The sequence below is a fragment of the Glycine soja genome, chromosome 10 (assembly GCF_004193775.1).
Source record: "Glycine soja cultivar W05 chromosome 10, ASM419377v2, whole genome shotgun sequence".
Classification (NCBI taxonomy): Eukaryota; Viridiplantae; Streptophyta; class Magnoliopsida; order Fabales; family Fabaceae; genus Glycine; species Glycine soja.
Window position 1 is genome coordinate 41,440,012 of NC_041011.1, and position 19,210 is coordinate 41,459,221.

General features: G+C 33.3%; 1 protein-coding gene and 1 pseudogene across 3 annotated transcripts; one reads left to right on the plus strand and one right to left on the minus strand.

Moving 5' to 3' along the window:
* The first annotated feature begins 1,392 nt into the window (after positions 1–1,392).
* Positions 1,393–5,780, plus strand: LOC114371168 (bifunctional TH2 protein, mitochondrial-like). Of its 3 annotated transcripts, XR_003658025.1 has the most exons (8): positions 1,393–1,823; positions 2,060–2,123; positions 2,294–2,402; positions 2,997–3,287; positions 3,428–3,842; positions 3,943–4,209; positions 4,879–5,489; positions 5,585–5,780. XR_003658025.1 is itself a non-coding variant. In XM_028328606.1 (6 exons), the coding sequence occupies exons 1-6, from the start codon at positions 1,504–1,506 to the stop codon at positions 5,289–5,291; spliced, it is 1,815 nt and encodes a 604-aa protein (XP_028184407.1). In that variant the 5' UTR covers positions 1,393–1,503; the 3' UTR covers positions 5,292–5,780. The 3 variants fall into 3 exon arrangements, 1 of the variants encoding a protein (XP_028184407.1); XR_003658024.1 differs by lacking the exon at positions 2,060–2,123; XM_028328606.1 differs by lacking the exon at positions 2,060–2,123 and having other exon boundaries at positions 4,879–5,780.
* Positions 5,781–14,217: 8,437 nt separating this feature from the next.
* On the minus strand, positions 14,218–18,666 carry LOC114369242 (annotated as a pseudogene).
* Between the last annotated feature and the right edge of the window lie 544 nt (positions 18,667–19,210).

The following is a 19,210-nucleotide window of genomic DNA, read 5'->3' on the forward strand; positions in this document are numbered from 1 at the left end:
CCTCATATAATTGCCAAATATATCTCGGTCTCTCCATGTAGCTAAAAATTTGTAAACAAAATATCAAACTGCTCTCAATCAATATTTGAATCTTCAAAGTTGAAATTTGGTAAGATTCCGAACAGTTTCAAAGCTTACTCTTTTTGCAATGCATGCTCGAGACTGAGGCATATGCATGGATAGAGAAGATGAAGGAAGAAGGATGTGTGTAAAAATAAAAATATTTTTTAAACCTCTAATACCCCTATCATGATTTAAGATCCGTACACGTTAGATCATTAATTTTATTTTTTTTTAAAATTCAACATCGGTCTCTCAGAAAATCTGACGGGCTTCATCCAATGCTACTAGGCTTGATGAAAAATTTAAGGTATGCTTTACTATTTGCAACATCTTTTTTTAATTTTACACCATCCTTCCTTCTTATTTTTCTATTAAAAAAATACCATTATCCTGTTCTGAAATTGAATTTCCAAATATAATTTAATGCACACTGGGTGTTAAAATCTGGAATATAATTTTAAAAAAATTATCAATATTCTAGATTTTAGTTTCAGAACATATAAACATTTTAAAAGAATTTCAATACTTCAAAATTACAATGATATTTCAAGAATTATAGTGATACTAAAATATTGTACAGAATAAATATTTATTTTATAATTAAAATAATTTATAATAAATAAATATTTAAAAAATAAAAATTATATTATAATTAAAATTTGTAATAAATAAATACTTTCAACATATAAATTATGTTTATGATAAATAATTTATATTATGCATATTTTCATTATTAATTATTAACGATTTATTTAAAAAAATATTCAAATTAAAGTTAGAAGTAAAGATTTTGAAACTAATAAATTGAAAGAAATAAGAAGTTAAGTTAAAAACCGCTTAGTTGATATTAAAAGCATAATCACAATTTAAATACATTTTAGGAGTGTATTTCAATTTTTAAGATGATATATATATATATATATATATATATATATATATATATATATATAACTATTTTTTTTTATATTTGATCACAAATTATTAACAGTTAAGTTGATATTAAAAATATAACATAATATGATTTATCATAAATAATCTCAATTTGGGTGTAATTACTTGTATTTGGTATGATGGTTTAAAATAATTTTAAACATTATTCAATTATAATTCATCATTTATAATAAATTTAAATTTTATAATAATTATCTTAAATATCATATATTAATGATTATTTTATATATTATTTTATACTATCAGTATTCATGAGATTAAACAAAAAAACACATTTATTACGGGCCATGAATATCTTTAGTTGGGCTTGGCCCAAACTGAGAGGTGGCAAGCCAGCCCAGGAACAAGAGTAGCACTCGTCTCTTTCTCAGTCTCACTCACTGTGTAGATTGTAAAACAAACACACAGGACAAGAAAGAGAGAGAGAGAGAGAGAGAGAGAGAGAGAGAGAGAGGCATCGGCGTCTTTGTAATTGTTGATATTTGATTGATGCGCATGCGGTGGTTCCTCCGAAGCCCAATCATCAAAACCTCGCTGCTGAATCTGAGCCCTCCAATTTCGTTTAGACCTCACTGGGCGAGGAGGACCTTCACTTCTTCGAGATTGTCAATGGCGGCCATCCACAACCACAGCAACAGCAACAGCGAAACCGGACTCGCGAGACGGTTTTGGATCAAGTTCACTCGTGAATCCATCTTCGCCATGTACACTCCCTTCGCCATCGCCTTGGCCTCCGGTAATTTGCACATTGATTCCTTCCACCATTACATCGCCCAAGACGTTCATTTCCTACGCGCCTTTGCTCAAGCGTGAGTTCACTCTCCTCCTCCTCCTCCTCCTCCTCAATACCTTAACCTTGCTTTGCTTTTCTCTTCTATTATTATTATTGTCCCCAGTTTGGTTGCTGAGAAACTTTACAACTAGAATAGAACAATTATTATCTTCTATTATTATTAATTTTAATTTAATTTATGGTTGTTCCAAGTTAGTGCCACTCAATTCATGTCTTTGGAATTTTATTTTATGTCTTTTTCCTTTTTGTCAGTTTTCTCAGCAACCAAAACTGGAAGGTTAGATTATTTGGTCAAATTGTATATGCATTCATTGAGGTGAGTTTCGGTCTTTAAATCTAGAAAGAAACAAAAAACGCCGTGCAAGACCTACTCTACTCCTCCTACCCTTTCTTTTTCTTTAAATATAAGAAAAAATTGTTTTAAGGTTGTGCAAAATAATTTGGTTGTTTAAAGGTTCTTCTTTGTGTTTAATTATTGTTTCGCAGGTATGAGTTGGCTGAAGAGTGTGCTGATGACGACGATGCGAAACTTGGAATCTGTGAGTTGAGGAAGGCAGTTCTAGAGGAGCTGAAGATGCACAACTTGCTGGTACAGGTAAGACGATTTTCCCCGTAGTGTAGGCATGGACTAGATCAGGGTCCTCAGATCTTACTCGTTACGATTCTGTAACTTATATTTCTGAATTGTGACTTAATTATGAAGCATTCCAGGGCAAGAATGTCATTTTCCATGATTCTCAACTTGTAATAGGCCTCGCGATTAGTATCGTAGGCTTTGTGTGCAAGTAGTAAAGGAAATAAATCTCTTCTATATGCTGATTGGATCCCTTGTTTAAAAAACTCGAGCAATTTGCATGCATAATAATTAAGTTTTATATGTTGGAGCTTGATTACGTGGGACATCCATTCCAGTGGAACAGGGAACTGAGTGCTTGTAAATTATTTCTGGGAAGGAAAAAAATGTATGATTTTTGCCTGAACTTCACCTCAGTTAGTCTATTATTATTATGACAATGTGTGTGAGATTAAGCCAATCTTTGAACTTCAAATGTATGTGATGTATGTATCATATTGTGCTAACTTCATGAAATTTTCAAACTGCCAATTTATACTTCACATGCTTAAATTTTTTTTCCTTTTACCACCCATTTAGCCTATATTATTTTGGTTTTTCGCTAATGGTTTGTAGGAACGGGAGTTGGACCTTGCCAAAGAGCATGGTATTAATTCTGCAACTGTTAAGTACACAGAGTTCCTGCTGGCTACAGCCTCTGGGAAGATTGAAGGACTAAAAGGTCCTGGTAAACTTGCTACACCATTTGAGAAAACAAAAATTGCTGCTTATACTTTAGGTGCCATGACTCCTTGCATGAGGCTTTATGCCGTTATGGGAAAGAAGTTCCAGGAACTTTTGGATTCCAATGAAAGTACTCACCCATATAACAAGTGGATCAACAACTATTCCTCTGATGGTTTCCAGGTTTGTCATATTGACAGTAGAGCCATACCATATTGCCCTTGTGGGTGCTTGGATACTGTTTTGAATCTTGGTCAAATATACATTTTAGTCATGGCATTCTTGCACCCCAACTACTCAGTTATTCTTATATTTTAATTTAGGCTACTACTCTGCAAACTGAAGATTTGCTCGACAAACTAAGTGTCTCTTTGACTGGTGAAGAACTTGATGTCATTGAAAAGCTTTATTACCAAGCAATGAAGCTTGAAATAGAGTTCTTCTCTGCTCAGCCACTCTTCCAGCCAACTATAGTACCCTTGACTAAAGGACATAAGCCTGTGGAAGATCATCTCATTATTTTTTCTGATTTTGATTTAACATGCACCGTAGTTGATTCGTCCGCCATCTTGGCTGAAATTGCCATAGTGACGGCACCAAAATCTGATCAGAATCAGCCTGAAGATCAAATTGTTCGGATGTTATCTTCTGACCTCAGGAATACATGGGGTTTTCTATCTAAACAGTATACGGAGGAGTATGAGCAATGTATAGAAAGCATTATGCCTCCCGATAGATGTATGGTGTTTTTGTGTTTTCTTTACAGTAGTCTTAAATGATTAGGCAGAGCCTGTTTTCCTCAGACTTAGTTAATTGGATTTGATCTTGTGTTTTGCAGTGAACAATTTCGATTACAAAGAATTGTCGATGGCCCTTGAGCAACTTTCAAAATTTGAGAACACTGCAAATAATAGGGTTATCGAGTCAGGGGTACTCAAGGGTATAAGTCTAGAAGATATAAAGCGTGCTGGAGAGCGTCTGATACTACAAGATGGTTGCCCTAACTTCTTTCAGAGCATTGTTAAGAATGAAAATTTGAATGCCAACGTGCATGTTCTTTCATACTGCTGGTGTGGTGACCTCATTAGGTCTACTTTCTCTTCCGGTACATATTCCTTTGCATGAGCTGTAATTTCAGTACTCTTTGCTATCACTTGTATTCCAGTTGTTAATTTTCAGCAACTTTTGCATTTGGAATTAAAATCCTTTTCTGTTGGGACTTCTATGTGAATCAATTATTGTTTGCACTCTAGGACTAGGAGTCCTCCTAATCATGCTGTGTTGCATAGAGTAAATTGCTTGGGTTGTTGATGAACACAGATGGTATTGTGAGGTTTATGCAACTTTCTGATGCATTTTGCTGGAGAGTGACCATGTTTTCTGTTTTTTTATCATTACTTTTACTAGGGGATACAACTTTTGAATGCTTCTCATTCCTGCTCTACCCATGGTTATGGTAAGGGAACTTTTGTTACTGTTATGTAACAAAAGTGGAAAGCTCTGCTGGAATTTTTGACCCACTTTAGCTAGCTTCTTTTTTGCTACTTTGATATTTTTTTTATAACTTTCAGTGATTTAACAACAGTTGATGTTTTCTTTTTTTTTCTCTCTATAATTTTAATAGTTGATGTCTTTCTTGTTTACTCAAGTAGTTTATATCTTTTGTGGTTTCATATTATATTCTTTATGTGTACTTTTTGCTGAGAACTTACCAAATTGATTATATTTTAGTTTCCTATTGTCTTATAATTTTATTTTTCTAATTTTTGAGCAGCTGATTTAAATGAGTTGAATGTTCATGCTAATGAGTTCACTTATGAGGGATCTGTTTCCACGGGTGAAATTGTTAAGAAAGTGGAGTCTCCCATTGACAAGGTTGAAGCTTTTCGTAACATATTGAAAAATTGCAATGATGACAAAAAGAAATTAACTGTTTACATTGGCGATTCAGTGGGTGATTTACTTTGCCTACTTGAAGCTGATGTAGGAATTGTGATTGGTTCAAGTTCAAGCCTTAGAAGTGTAGGGACGCAGTTTGGTATTTCATTTGTCCCATTGTATTCTGGCTTGGTTAAGAAACAGAAAGAATATGTTGAAGGAAGCACTTCTGATTGGAAGGGTTTATCTGGCATTCTTTACACAGTCTCTAGTTGGGCTGAAGTGCATGCTTTTATTTTGGGTTGCTAGTCTTATTTTGTGTCTCTCGCACCCAAATTCATGCTAGGCTAAAAGAAAGAAACATATATATAGTGCAATACAAATACACAAGCAGGTGGCTAATTTTATAAGCGGCCACAGATTATCTGCTGTCTCATATTTCTCTTACAGGATATTGCAATTCAGAGATATGGTGTCATTCTGATTAGTGGATATGCTGTAATCAGGGTATCTGCGATTTCCTGGACTTTTCTCATGTGTTTCTTTGACATTTGTGTTTGCTCATTGTTATTGATATCTTCTTTCCCCTGAAATCTTGTCAGGTATGAGAAATTCCAGACAGCAATAATACAAATGCTTGTTAGATCAGGACATCAATTCAGGTTTTGAAGTGTTGTACTGGTATTTTGTAGGCTATTGCCGTTCCATAATTTTAAGAATTCGGCAGAGATCCTGTGTATTTTCAGTTGACTCCTTGATCATTTATGAATGCACATGCAGAAGTGATGTTCATGTTTATATTGGGACACTTGTTTTATTTTATTTTACTTGATTGTTTTTCAAATAATTTTTGGCAGATTTATGAAGTTTTTCTTAAATATGTGGGGGAGGTTAAGAATGCAATAGCTGATGGCCTTTTTATGTATGTTCTGAAAATACATAATTTATCAAACTCGAGGGAATTAATTTGCATATGAATAAGAAGAAAAGGTTAGCTAAATGGAGAAAGGAAAGAAAAGTTGAAAGATACATCATTTGAATTAATGTGGGGAAACACTATCTGCTTAATAATCATTAAAGAGTTGTATAGAATAGAAAGTTTTTATTTTATTTTATTTTTATATACAGATAACTGATTTTTTAAAACCTTTTAAATTTTTAGAAAATGATATGAGTTAGCTGTACCTTCAAACTGAAAGGATTTCAACATAGAAATAAAAAAATGGATTATGTTCAGAAACAAAATGGGATAATGGGAATAAATTAGCATTTTTTTTCTTAATTTTTCCATTCATTAGAGAAAACAAGTCATGACTAATCTAAAATTCAGTTGAGAGATAAATAAAATCTAGTTAAGAATTATTTTTTCAAGAATTGAATTCAAGTAGTATCTGAATAATTTAACTTTAATTAAAACAAATTAATCACTTATATTTAATCGTTTTTTTTTTATAAAATCGGGTTTTTGTATATGAAAGTTGTTATTTCAACTTATATCTTGTTTCCCTTTATTTGGTGGATAATAAAATAAAATTAAAACTCCATGAAACACATTAAACACTTCCGCATTTCCTTTACTTGGTGGGGGCACTAAAGTGGGACAAATGCTTTCTTTTTATTTATTCTAGTGCATCCACATAAGGAATCTTTTTTATTTGCTAAGTTAACATAAGAAGTCGAAAAAATTCATTATTTTATTGGGATATTATTTTTCTTCTTTTAAAGTGGTTTTTTTTTCTTTTCTTCAAAAGAACTGTCACGGACTTGATCAACTGTCAAGAAAACTCTTATAGCTCACACGAAGAAGATCACGTTCCCACAATTGAACAAATAAACTTGATGGGACTTCAAATGGAGAAAATAAGCACGTTTCCACAAAATCACACTGTCTCGTTTGCACAGAAGAGAGTCAAACAAGAGTGTTTATTTATTAAATTTGTGTTGCATTTGTTTGGGATGTACGGGTATACCGAGAAATTGGGATGAAAACAAGGAGTAATATAGTATTTTCTTCGGTAATAAAAAATTAGGGGGAGAGGATGATGCTAAGTCAAAAATAGGGAAAATTTCTAGACTCAATAATTTTACCTCATCCCAAAGAGACAAATAGAGATACCAACTTGCAACTTGTGAGAAGCCTGAAGCCTTGTCTTAGTCCAATCAACCAACCTGTTAGGTTACTAAAAAGCAATATTTTCATGAGAATTTTTAAAGTAATGAAAAAAGAAAAGAAAAAAAGGGAATGAAATATAAAATAAATGACGTAATAAATAGAGCTAAAAAAGTTATAATAATTCTAAATGAGTGCAAATCACCGTTGAAATTATTTTCAAGACAATTATTATAAAAATCAATAAAATTATCATAAATAATTATTTATGATTGAATTATAATATAAAATTATTTTTCACTATTTATAAATGACCTATTTTCTCATATAAAATTGCATTGTAAAAATTATAAGTAACATTATTTAAAAGAAAATAAAAGTGAGGTCTAATAACAACAAAACAGATAAATTTTCAGTTGAAAGAAGAAAACTAATTACTTTAGGAAGCTGATTCATCTAGCCATCACCTGTTAAATCCACAATTTTAGCCATATAATATACAACTTTGTATAATAGTTCCCTCTGCCTCAAAATGCACTAGATAGAGAAAACTTCGACATTAAGAATAAGAGCATCCTAATTATAGTGAGACTATAAGACATATAAAACATCACTGGTATTATTAAATAAAGATAAATTACTTTAATAGATATATAGTATTATGCAAAACATAGAATTTAAATTAAGATACCAAAAGTCATTTGGTACAAGTAGTTTGATACTTATGTCCCTTGATCAATGTAAGTTTGATTCTTAATTTGAACATGAAATTACAATTAGAGACATCACTTTACACCCAAAGTGGTTCAATCCTTCGAAGTTAGGTGTAAATAGAAGCTTTATATATTTCTCAGTTAAAAAATTAAATTAAAATTGACTAATTTAAGTGATAACATTTCGTGTGGGTTCCATTTATGTTAAAAACAAAAAAAAATGTTTTTATTAAATGATGAGATGACAATAAGTGCATAAAAAACGTGAAGTGAAAATATAGAAACTATACCAAGCAACTTTGCTGTGAACTGAGAAAGTTTAACCCGAGTTTGTTCAACTTGATCCAAAACCAAAGGAACCAAACATGTTGGATGCGTTGGGAAAACCGTTCCAACTACGTTGAATGGATGTTTCCCACTTTCTCATGCAAAACAGAGAAGCCAGGAGAGACTTGTTTTGGCGTTCACTTGGACTGGACGTGGATACAAGCATGCACTTAATAGTTAACACTCGGATTACAGTACTCGATTTGACTAAAATAAAATCTACACTTCTGAGATTAGTTAACTTCTACCACAGGGTAACTTTAGTTTATGGTGCTTAGCTCTGTATTTGAATTGAAAAAGAATCCATTATAATGCCGGCTAAAATTTAAATGCCCCTTACTTCACAAGAATTAAAGAATTTAAATAACTTATTCAGTAGTATTAAATTTATCAATAATTTTATAGTTTATATAATATTGAATTTAAGCAATGGCTTATGGAGTTGTGGTTATTATTTTTGTCTTGAGGCAGAGTATCACAACTTAGAAAATTTTTTGGTGCTGTAGGAGTAATCTCATGAGCTAAAACAAAACACAGTAGTAACATGTAAAATTGAATTTGCTAAACCTTGAAAGCGTGCAAAAATTTCTGAGTCAATTTGTCTTGAGGCTTGAGCCTCGGCCTCGAGAATGGTGACCAAAAGTGGTCGCACAGTTGTGTGAATAGCACTCACCAAATAATACAAAACACAGAAAAAGTCGTACACTTTTTTGTGTAGGTAGTAACACTGGGGACAAGGGGTGCTCTTGCTTTCTTTTCCAGTTACTAACAAATTTCTTAAACAGTTTTAGCTTGAAATTTGGGCCGGTTAATTGCGAAAATTCTTTGTTTCCCAAACTACAAGATATTAGATATATATGGTTGAGTACAATAGAAGAACCTGGAAAGCATCCACCAAAATCATGGGCACAACCAATTATAGATTTTCAAGTAAAAAGATAAGATGTATGTATATTGAGAATTGAATTTTTATCACTAAGGTTTAGGTGATTTAAATATAAAGTGTAAGATTGCATTTTAATATATGAACCTTAGTTAAATAGATGCATTGGAAGTTGTTTTTGTTTCAACTTCCAAGAGAGTTTATTTATTATATTTGATAGCTATCTTCACTATAAATAGAGAAGATAATTAATAGTGAAACACAACACATGAGGAGAGAGTATGTGAGAAGAGAGATTGTGAAATAAAGTCATTTTGTTGAGAGAAAAATATCTTTGCATGACAGTGTTATCATCATTTCTTGTAATCTTTGAGTGAGATACTCGAATTTGTAGAGTGATACACTATTTGGTGTGAGTTACAATCTTGTAATTTTTCTTATAATGTAATTTTTGTTGTATTCTCACGATCCTCTTTGTGGGGGTCGATAATTTTATTTGTGAGAGAGTTGATTACCCAACACAACCACACAATCATCTCCAACGACTTTATCAACCTAATCAACAACCCTAGTTCATACTTTATCTAAAGCTTTACTTTTTCATTAAAGAGAAAAAACAACCTCACTTGACCTACTTCAAAAGGAAGGATTAATGCGAGGTTGCATAATTTGGACTCATTTACTTTACAATTAATAGAATTTTGTCCTGGTTCCAAGCCTTGTGACAACTCAAATTGTAAGCATTAATAACATACACTAACTGCCAACACTGGATAACCTTGATAATTAATTAGCTATAGGAAATAAACTACTTGGTTGTTCAAGTCTACGATTGAAAGTTTTAAGGCCACGAATATTTTGATAGCCATAGCTCAATGAGTTTCTTTATTCTGTGAGACTTTGTTTTGGTACAATAGATGACAAAGAGATTCAAACCCACCTTGTATAACCCATCTTTTTTAATCATACATGCTAACAAAATGAAATTAGTGTCATATAAACATTGCATTGTTCATCAGCCTGCTATTGATGGAAGAGCTGGTTAGGTCCACCATATAGATAAACAAAACCCCTCCAACTCAATGCTCTACGCACAAATACAACAAACAAAATTATTCTTCAGTATTAATAATTTCTTTAAGTGACATCTGATTCCACAATAGTAATTTTTGAAAAATCTTAAGTAATAGAATATTCCTTCTTTGTCAATATTCGTACAAGAAATTATGAATAAATCCAAGACACGGGTGAACTAGATAGACCCTTGGCATTTGTGTGTATTAATATAGAATATTGTTCCATCCATCTCTCGTGTTCTAAGAAATATATATCCTCTTGAAAGAATAAGTAGCAACTCTGTAGCCTCTTTTCCCACAATCTCCTTCTCCAAATTAGTCCTGCAGAAGAAGATCATCATGAGGGGCTTAAAGACGAGAACAACACCAATTTTGTCCAAGTTCACGCCTTTGTTGGAGCCATGGCCAAATGATGCTACAAGAATGGAACTAGAAACCTGATCAGGACATTTGACCTGAGGAAACCTGCCCTCTAGGCAAGTCTGATGCTTGGCTTTTCATCCCTGCTGTTGAGAATCAAATAAGGCATGGCTCATCTCATGAGATTATTTAGCATATTATATCTGTTTGATATTATTATAAGTTTTCTGTTTACCACTCCTCCTTCCTTTCCCAGCTGGGACAATGATATGTTATGTATATCTTTCTCTGCTCTACAGCAGCTGCATTTGTAATACTACTTGTATGAAAGCTTTATTATACCTCATTTTTTTTTTCCTTTCTTTTTGTTCAATTGGATTCTTAGTTTATTGTATTGATTATGTGCAACTGGCATGGCCAGGTAAGAAAAAGAACAAAAAAAGCTTACTGGTTTCTCTAAATTAATTAATCAAAGATATATATTATTTGCTGGATTTATCATAGCTCTTCCAATGAGAATATAACCACATGACATGATCCTTTCTGACTTTATATTATTGAAAGTAACTGCTACTTCCCATATGAGATATTCAGTGTGTGTACACTTCTAACGGCGAGGGATTAGTGTTTCAATTGTACAAGCTAAAATGATGATTGACTTAAAGCAAAGTAATAAAATGAGAACATGTTTAGGAGAAGAAGAAAAGAAGGAATATATTACTCAAGCAGCCGGCCATGACTTATATGTATATTGGTTAATAATTGTCAGGTTAAAAACCATGCTATTCCAATTGCAGACTCTTCAGCACGCACAGATATGTCAATGATATATGAATATAAAGCATGTATCATGCATCTACATCTTGTTTCAGATCTAATGAAATAATGTGATGATTCTAAGTTTAAAGGAAAAATTGGATTGTTGACGGAGGACTAAACTCTCCAAACAGCTGGAAACTGGAAATATTAATTCTTGTGGATGAAATGTATTGAACATTTGCCTACAATTCGCAGCTGCAGGAAAGGCTTTTTAGTTCCATCAGTATCCAATTGATGAAGTTAGCTGCAACTAATATATTGCTGTGATAAATGCTATATAGTTTTTTGACCCAGTTTGAAATTTCATGTGTATGTCTTATTTTAATAATTTGATACTTCATATTATTACATACTACTAAGTACGGTCAAGAGTGCACTTGGTTTCACGTTCACTTTTTGATCAACAGTCCTAGCGTATACCTGAATGGTATTATGCATCTTTAACTGAAGTCATGAAAGTCTTTATAATCATCATTCTCCTTCTTCTTATTCAAGATGTTGATTAGGACAAAAATCAAACTAGTTTACCTGGTCAAACTTCTAACAATTATACCACTTGAGTTCATATTAAGTGGCCCCAAACAATCTGTGGTAAATCTTCATCAAAGTTTATCATTGGATTTAACGTTAGAATGTGCATATCATGCCCCACTCAAAACTTATATGCATAGGAGGGAAATAAAATATATAAATTGAGCAAATTAGTAGTTTTCATCTACCACACCACACTTTCACTTTAGGATAAGCATAATAATTATCGTCAAGTCTAACCTCAATTTGTCCATTATCAACTTTATTTTTTCTTTATTAAATATGAGTTAGTCGCCATGTGTCCCACCTGGAAGAAAGTGATGCGCACCAACAAGTATAACTATAACCTGCCTAAATAAATAAATAAATTTGTATTGGCTTTTGAGTCATCAAGGGCAAAAACGACAAGCCAAATATATATGATTAACTTTGTTTGATAATTGATACTTTGATTAGTTATCGAGGATAGTTCAATTATACTGAGAAAATCCAGAATCCAACCTAAGAGTAGCACCTGCTTCCAATTTAATCAATTTCTACCTTTTTGATATTTTCCATTCTCTGTTTTGGCTTCTAGTGGCAAAAATTTATGTCCATTGTGAATTTATTTTTTTTGAGTAATTAACCACTATGATTAAAAAGATACAGACTAATAATTAAATAGTTTGTCTCTTTATAAGTGCTACTTACACTCTAATAGAAAATAGATCTTCTATGAATAAAATCACAACTAGATTTTCTTGTGCGAGTTCCACTATCACTGGGAACAGGTATGGCAAGTCAAGACTGCTATGAAATCTAGCATAGAACTTGGTCTTGAGTTAGGCTTTGCTTTTATGGAGCAATAGTTTATTTTTTTTACTAATAAATGTTAGTTTGTTAGTTGTGATAGAAATTTCAGTAGGGAGATTCGAACCCACCATTCTTCCTCCTTTTTTTTCTTCTTCAACCATTAGTTCAATCTTCTGTCACAAAAAAAAAATGTTTATATGATGTTTCTACCTGTTTTAGGGTGTAAAATGTTATTTTTCCTTGGATGCCATTGCTACCTATTTTAACAAAGTTAACACAAAAAACAGTGAAGATATCATTCTAGTAATTGCCATCTCTCATAGAAGTGGATCCCATACCGAAGACAAGGACGAAAAGAAAAGTATACTGAAAGACACAAATCGGCTCTCTTTATTATTAAGAAAAGCAAGGAAGAGAGATGAAAAGGAAGAAAATGACAAAACTTGAGCTTTATATCTCTCCCTCTTTTTATTGTGCAAGATATGGATAATGTATAAAACTTAAAAAGGTTCTGGGTTGTAACCACTGTGCACCTCTCATTATTTGGTCAAGACTTGGTCAGTGCCTTGATATTTACTGCAATACTGAGTTCAACTCGGTGCCAATGGGCAATTGGCATCATTCAACATCCACGGCAGAAATTGAAATTATTGTTAATGCGAATTGATAGAAGTGATTAAAGATTCAATACAAATTCTCACCTTTTTCGTAGGCGTGAGTTTGAATTCCTGTGGCATTACTTTCCTCGCTCAGTGGATAACCCTTCACAAGGAATTTTTCTGGTGCCATAGAACTAATTGAATAGTTACAATTGAATGAAACTTCTTGCAATTCAAGCCTATGTAGTTAATTCTTTAGGTGGGTCTATGCTGAGTTGCTGACAACCACTATATGTCATCAGCACCCTGCTAACAGTATTGGAGATGCCTCTCCAATCTTAACAATTTTTTTCCAAGAAAAAAAAAAGAGAGAAAATCATCTAGCAAGCTAAATTTTATGTAAACAACGTATTAATCTTTAATGTTAAACAAATTCAACTAACAGTGCAAGAGTTCCGAATTTATAAAATATCTAGTGATTAAAGCCTATGAGGACACCTCATAATCTTGAACAAAAATGAAACTAACTCGAGCAAAAATGTTCGATTTGTAGTTTGACAACTGTGCAAGTGGCATTCTCTTCCTAGCCTTCAAGAAAAGGATGTTTCAAGAACAAAAATACAAGTTTCACTAATCACATAGGTGCCTACTTTTATTACGCGCAATTTCGACAGCCATTTCACATCAAGCAAGCACGTTCTTTGAAAAACAAAACACGTTTATCTTATTCGCGACTCAGTTGTAATTTCAAAGGAGCGACGCCATCTTTTACAATTATAATAAAAATGTAACAAAATGGAAACAAGGAAAAATACATTATGATTCATTGACAAAATTAATGTTACATTGGTCACTAGAACAACGTTACCCGTTAGTTGAATACAATAATAACCATCACTAAGTCTCAACATGAGATAAGTTAGATGAATCAAATGATTCAAATGTTTTTGGGTTTTTATCAAAAACTAAGCTTTAAGAGTTTTTCCTAAGATTTTTTTGTGCAGCCTAATATCATGCTTTTTTTGCATTAGCAGCCCAAGCTCGGTTGTGTATGGCAACGTATCCCAATCCTCAATGACGCATATTTTCTTGAAGTAGAGGTGAATAAAAAAAAAATCTACCAGAGTTTGCACCAGATCAAAGAATTCAATCAACAACAGAAGTTTGCATTGCGTGCAACATCCCTCTCTTCAAGCCCTTTCAGAAATGATCTGATTGCAAGACGTTCGGAGGAGTATGTCAAGAAACATGCTAATATTGCGCCCCCAACAACCATCAAAGCTAACCTGTTAGAAATATAAATCAAAATATAAGTGTAAATTCAAAGAGAAAGATTTGAAAAAAAAAAGTTTTTTCTCTTAAAAAAACTACTTAGAATTAAAGGACAGAACACACCACTTCAAGCTGAAAGCATATCAAAAAGAGAAGATTATTTTGGTAGGTTCCATTAAATTTCAATTTCATGGGTACTATAGAGGTGGCAGTCTATGTGCTAAAAATAGGCAACAAAAAGCACCAGAATACAACAGAAGACAGAAAAAGAGAAACCCTCCTGATTCAAGTATGTTGCTCTCTCCAAAAACACATACCTATCTGTTAAGAATTTACTTCACTTCTTCCTCCCTCTTAAGTAAACAAGAAAACAACAGCAAACAAAGTTACTAAAATCCCTAATTGTCTCCAAACCACCATTCCAGCTTAATGAGGTAGAAGAAGAACTGAATTAACATGTGAGCCAAAAATATGCTAAGAATGACCAATGAAATGGTCAAATAACCTTACAGTTCATGATTGCACCTCCGTTTCTTAGGGTGGATGAAATCACAGGTTGAAAGCCTATCAGATGCACCATGCACGTGACTATATGTTACCACTCAAAAGAAGCCATTGCAGACTGTAGTTTCTTTTAAATTTGGATTTTGAAGTTAAATAACAGACTATAGTCAATGATTAGAAACACATACTGAGAACAGAGTGCTATTTTTAAAATTTAAACCATGAAGACGGATAATGAAATCACACCTAAATTCCTAAAATAAACAGAACGTCTATAACAAGATCAAGCATGATGGCAAAAGTGCATATTTCAATATGATATCTTTACTAATAAATTCAAAGGAAAATTACCGTAAAAACAATGCAGTGATCCCAAAAAGAAAAGGCAAAGATGGAGTAGCAATGGCCAAGAAGGCCATCCCTAATCCATAGAACCAAGTAGCAGCATCACATGATGACATCTGACGCTGATGAACTGCTAATGCAGATGAGATAAAATTAAGGACGACAATTTAAAAAAAAAAAAAGTCTTGAGGAACAGTTAGATGAAAGACAAAACCCCCCAAATAAGCTCTACTCTGGCAGAACATACCTTTTTCAGAATCATCATCAGAAGATTCAGGATGAGACAACGAGGAAGGCATTTGTGATGCAATAATCCTTCCCCGATGATAAATCAAATTTAGATAACCTCCAAATAGTATAAAGAAGATTGTGAATGTCCATTCATACATCAAAAGCAAACCAATCCATGGAGCCACTTGTCGTGGTACTATAAAGATAGATAATCCAAGAGACACCACTGCAACCAATAAACAGCCACAGACAGAAATACTGCCCAAATATGCAGGCACCTTGTACTGAACACCATTTATGAGCTGTTTAACACCATAAATAATAATTAGTATTGCTTATAAAAAAATGCATAAGCATAAGCAGCATGAATATCCAACCACAGGATTTGGATCCTCTAATGTGAGGACATCACATTACCCAGTCATCTGATGAGTATGCAAGAGCCTCACATGATCCAAATCCCTAAATAAGAAGATATAGAAGCAAAAAATGACCTTATGAGGGGAATTGAAAGTTGAGGTAGAAATGGTAGTATATGCAAGTGGCACCCTTGATTTAATCCTGTAATAAAGGTGTCTGACATGATCGCATAATGAATTTCTACAACAGGAACCAAAGTACCTTTGATTCTGCAGAAAATACAACATTATGAGGCACACGGAATTCCTAATGCTTAAAGAATAAAATCAATCCATGATAAGTACTGACCTTTAGAAACAAACGACAACAGCAGAACAGCACAGCACAAAATGGTAGCAGAAAAAGAAACTTCACAAGATAATTATCTTTAGGATTTTGGCCCCCTCCAGTTCCAGGAAGGGATTCCTCCAGCTGTTCCCTTACATTCTGCAGCACAAACAAGGTAAAAGAAAATTATTTAACATTTGTCACAAACTTCAACTTAGTCACATGACTACTTAAGCAAGATGGCCTTTTAAAAAATTACTGGAAGACAAGTTTTTGAGATATTGCTAAAATAGGATAATAAGTTGCACAAATACCTGCCAGACATCAACAGGTTTCACAAGCCAAGATGTCCACCAGTCCCAAGGCTTAAGAGGACCTAGTGTATAATGAATTACACGGAGTTCATTCTCATCCACCATCCACTGGACAAATCAGAATGAATATTTATATAATTGAAGTAAAAGTTGCAATGAATAAAAAAGACATATTTAAATGCATATATTTGGTATGTATGTGAGAGAATGTGCGAAATATTCAAACTTAGAAAATTAAGTACAAGAATCTGAGTTTCAACTCCTGAAATGTTCATCCACCTCCCACCATTTCAAAATCAGCTTCAATTGATTGAAAGGCAAAGGTTACCTACTGCATACTTGCCCATCAATGTTTGCATCTCCAACAAAATCTTCTCAAAATTTACCAATTTCTCGTCCACATTGATCCAAGCCTCAATTATGGCTTCCATCCCCTCCAGTTTCTCTTCCAATTCATTCAATCTCTCTATCACAAACATCATGATCTTAATTTTTATTACTTCAATTAAAATATTGTTTCCAACTATCACAAAGAATATCTGTTAAGACAGTAGGTGTTAAACTAATTGCATCATGTGAATTGGAGCATAAACTAAACAACGAACATGTAGGACTATTAGCGGTTAAACATTAATCAGATAAGGCAACTGGATCTAACAGGCATCCATCTGAACTCAAAACTCAAATAAGGAAGTTACAAAGGGAAGTAACAAAAAGGGAGATGTATCACTGTTGTATTGCCCCTTATTATGTAAAAGTAAGGAACCATCCTCTTATTTACCTATATTCCAGTACCTTGTTAGCCAGCATGTAAAGACCAACGTCTGCATTATAAAGTGTGGAAAGTCGCTCCATTTCAGGAACTGGTCTAGTATCCAACATGTCTGGGGACAAATTTGGCTCAAAAAGATGTGCGTTGGGAAATCCAGAGTAATATGAATTGAGAAATCCCTGGTCCCCTGTGAAAGCAGGAAGATAGATGATGCAAATTGTTCAAACATGTCAGGTTCAAATCCTCATCTAATACAAAATGCATATAATATTAGTACAAAAAGGAAGAAAAAAAAGAAAAATGATAATACCTCCAGTGTAAGATGGCAGAGTTTTTACTTTGCTCATCATGTCATTGAAAATGGTAGCAGATGGCTGCACCACCATGACTCCCGAATTCAACCTCTCAGAATGCTTTAAATTAGCACAGAATTTTCCACATTTGAGAAGTTCTTCAATATTCTTAACCACTATAGTATCAGCATCAAAATAAACAACTGCAGGAAAACATTCAAGACAGCCAATAAATCATAGTGCATAAACATGAGAAGCTACATTCCATTTGAAAGGCAATAACCTAAATGGAAAGTTTGAGTATCCTCCACAACTTCCATAACTCGACACAAGAAAACATAAATACTTTACCTTTCTTGTAGTCAATCATGTTAAATATTTTGAACTTTCTTTAGACACCCCAAAATCTCTTTGGACGTACTTGATTAGGATTCGCCAATAAACTAATCTTCTCAACTATCCACCCATCAGCCTACACAAAAACCAATCATAAAACCCTTTACCCTATCCACGAGGTCTATAATCAACAGTATCACTTAATAATAAGTTATAACTAACAAAATCTAGGATTCATATAAAATGAAACACTGATATTAAATTTAATATAAAGTGATCACAAAATTTCATTTCTGGTTCCTCGTTAATACATTTCGCAAAGGAAAAGAGTACCTGGAGATGGGTATTGGCATAATCAGAGACACCATCAGAGACCAAAACGACCATATCTTTGTTGGATCCAGTGTCGCGTATCGATTTGCCGAGAACTCGAACGCCCAACAGGAATTCATCTCCGTACAGTAGAGTCACGTATGCCACATCAGTCCTCTCAGATCCCAATGATTGAACTGAAGCCAACAAAAGTATCAGCCATAACCATATACTCGGACACAATTTCATCCTAACTCTCCTCGCCTTTCATTCCAAGCTTACATGACATCGTGCAGATAAAAAGAAAACACATTTTAATTATGTTTTTATTCCATAAAAAAAACGTTGATCCGAGTGTATAAAATTTGATTCCCTAGGTCTCGGTGGTGGATGAAAAATTTGGGGGTGATGCTAGCTAGGTGCACCAGCATTATTGTTTGGGCACCCAGCATTTTTTGGTAATTCCAGAATTACCCTTGAGTCTTTTTCTTTTTTTTTTAAGTTGTTTTTATTGATTTGTGGCATTTGCGCTTCGTTTTCTGCCCCGTTGGTTTTTTTAGTTGAGTGAGGTGCTGTTTGGGTGGAGGTGAAAGTGTTACTGGTGGGTGGTAATTGTTGTGGTGGTTGGTTCGTCGTCGAAGGTACATCAAGTACGCGAGTTGGTGTTGCTAGTTTTCCTAAGTGAGTTGATCCGTATGTTTAATTTCAACATACGGATCAACTTGATCCATAAGATTTATATGGATCAACTTGATCCATATGGTTTATACGGATCAAGTTGATCTGTATAAACCATATGATTTAATTTTTTTAATTATAAATATGTTTATATTTAAATTTGTAAAAAAAAATATTTGTTTATACGTGTATTTGAAATAATTTGTATGTAGATTGATATAGAGTTTTTTGTTTTTAATATATATGGTTATGAATTGTTGTATTTATATAATGG

Excerpts from the sequence above, each read along its gene's own strand:
- LOC114371168 (XM_028328606.1), top strand. The coding sequence starts at position 1,504 with ATGCGCATGCGGTGGTTCCTCCGAAGCCCAATCATCAAAACCTCGCTG. Across the intron at positions 3,843-3,942 it reads CATTATGCCTCCCGATAGAT|TGAACAATTTCGATTACAAA; the intron begins GTATGGTGTTTT and ends TGTGTTTTGCAG. Across the intron at positions 4,210-4,878 it reads TAGGTCTACTTTCTCTTCCG|CTGATTTAAATGAGTTGAAT; the intron begins GTACATATTCCT and ends ATTTTTGAGCAG.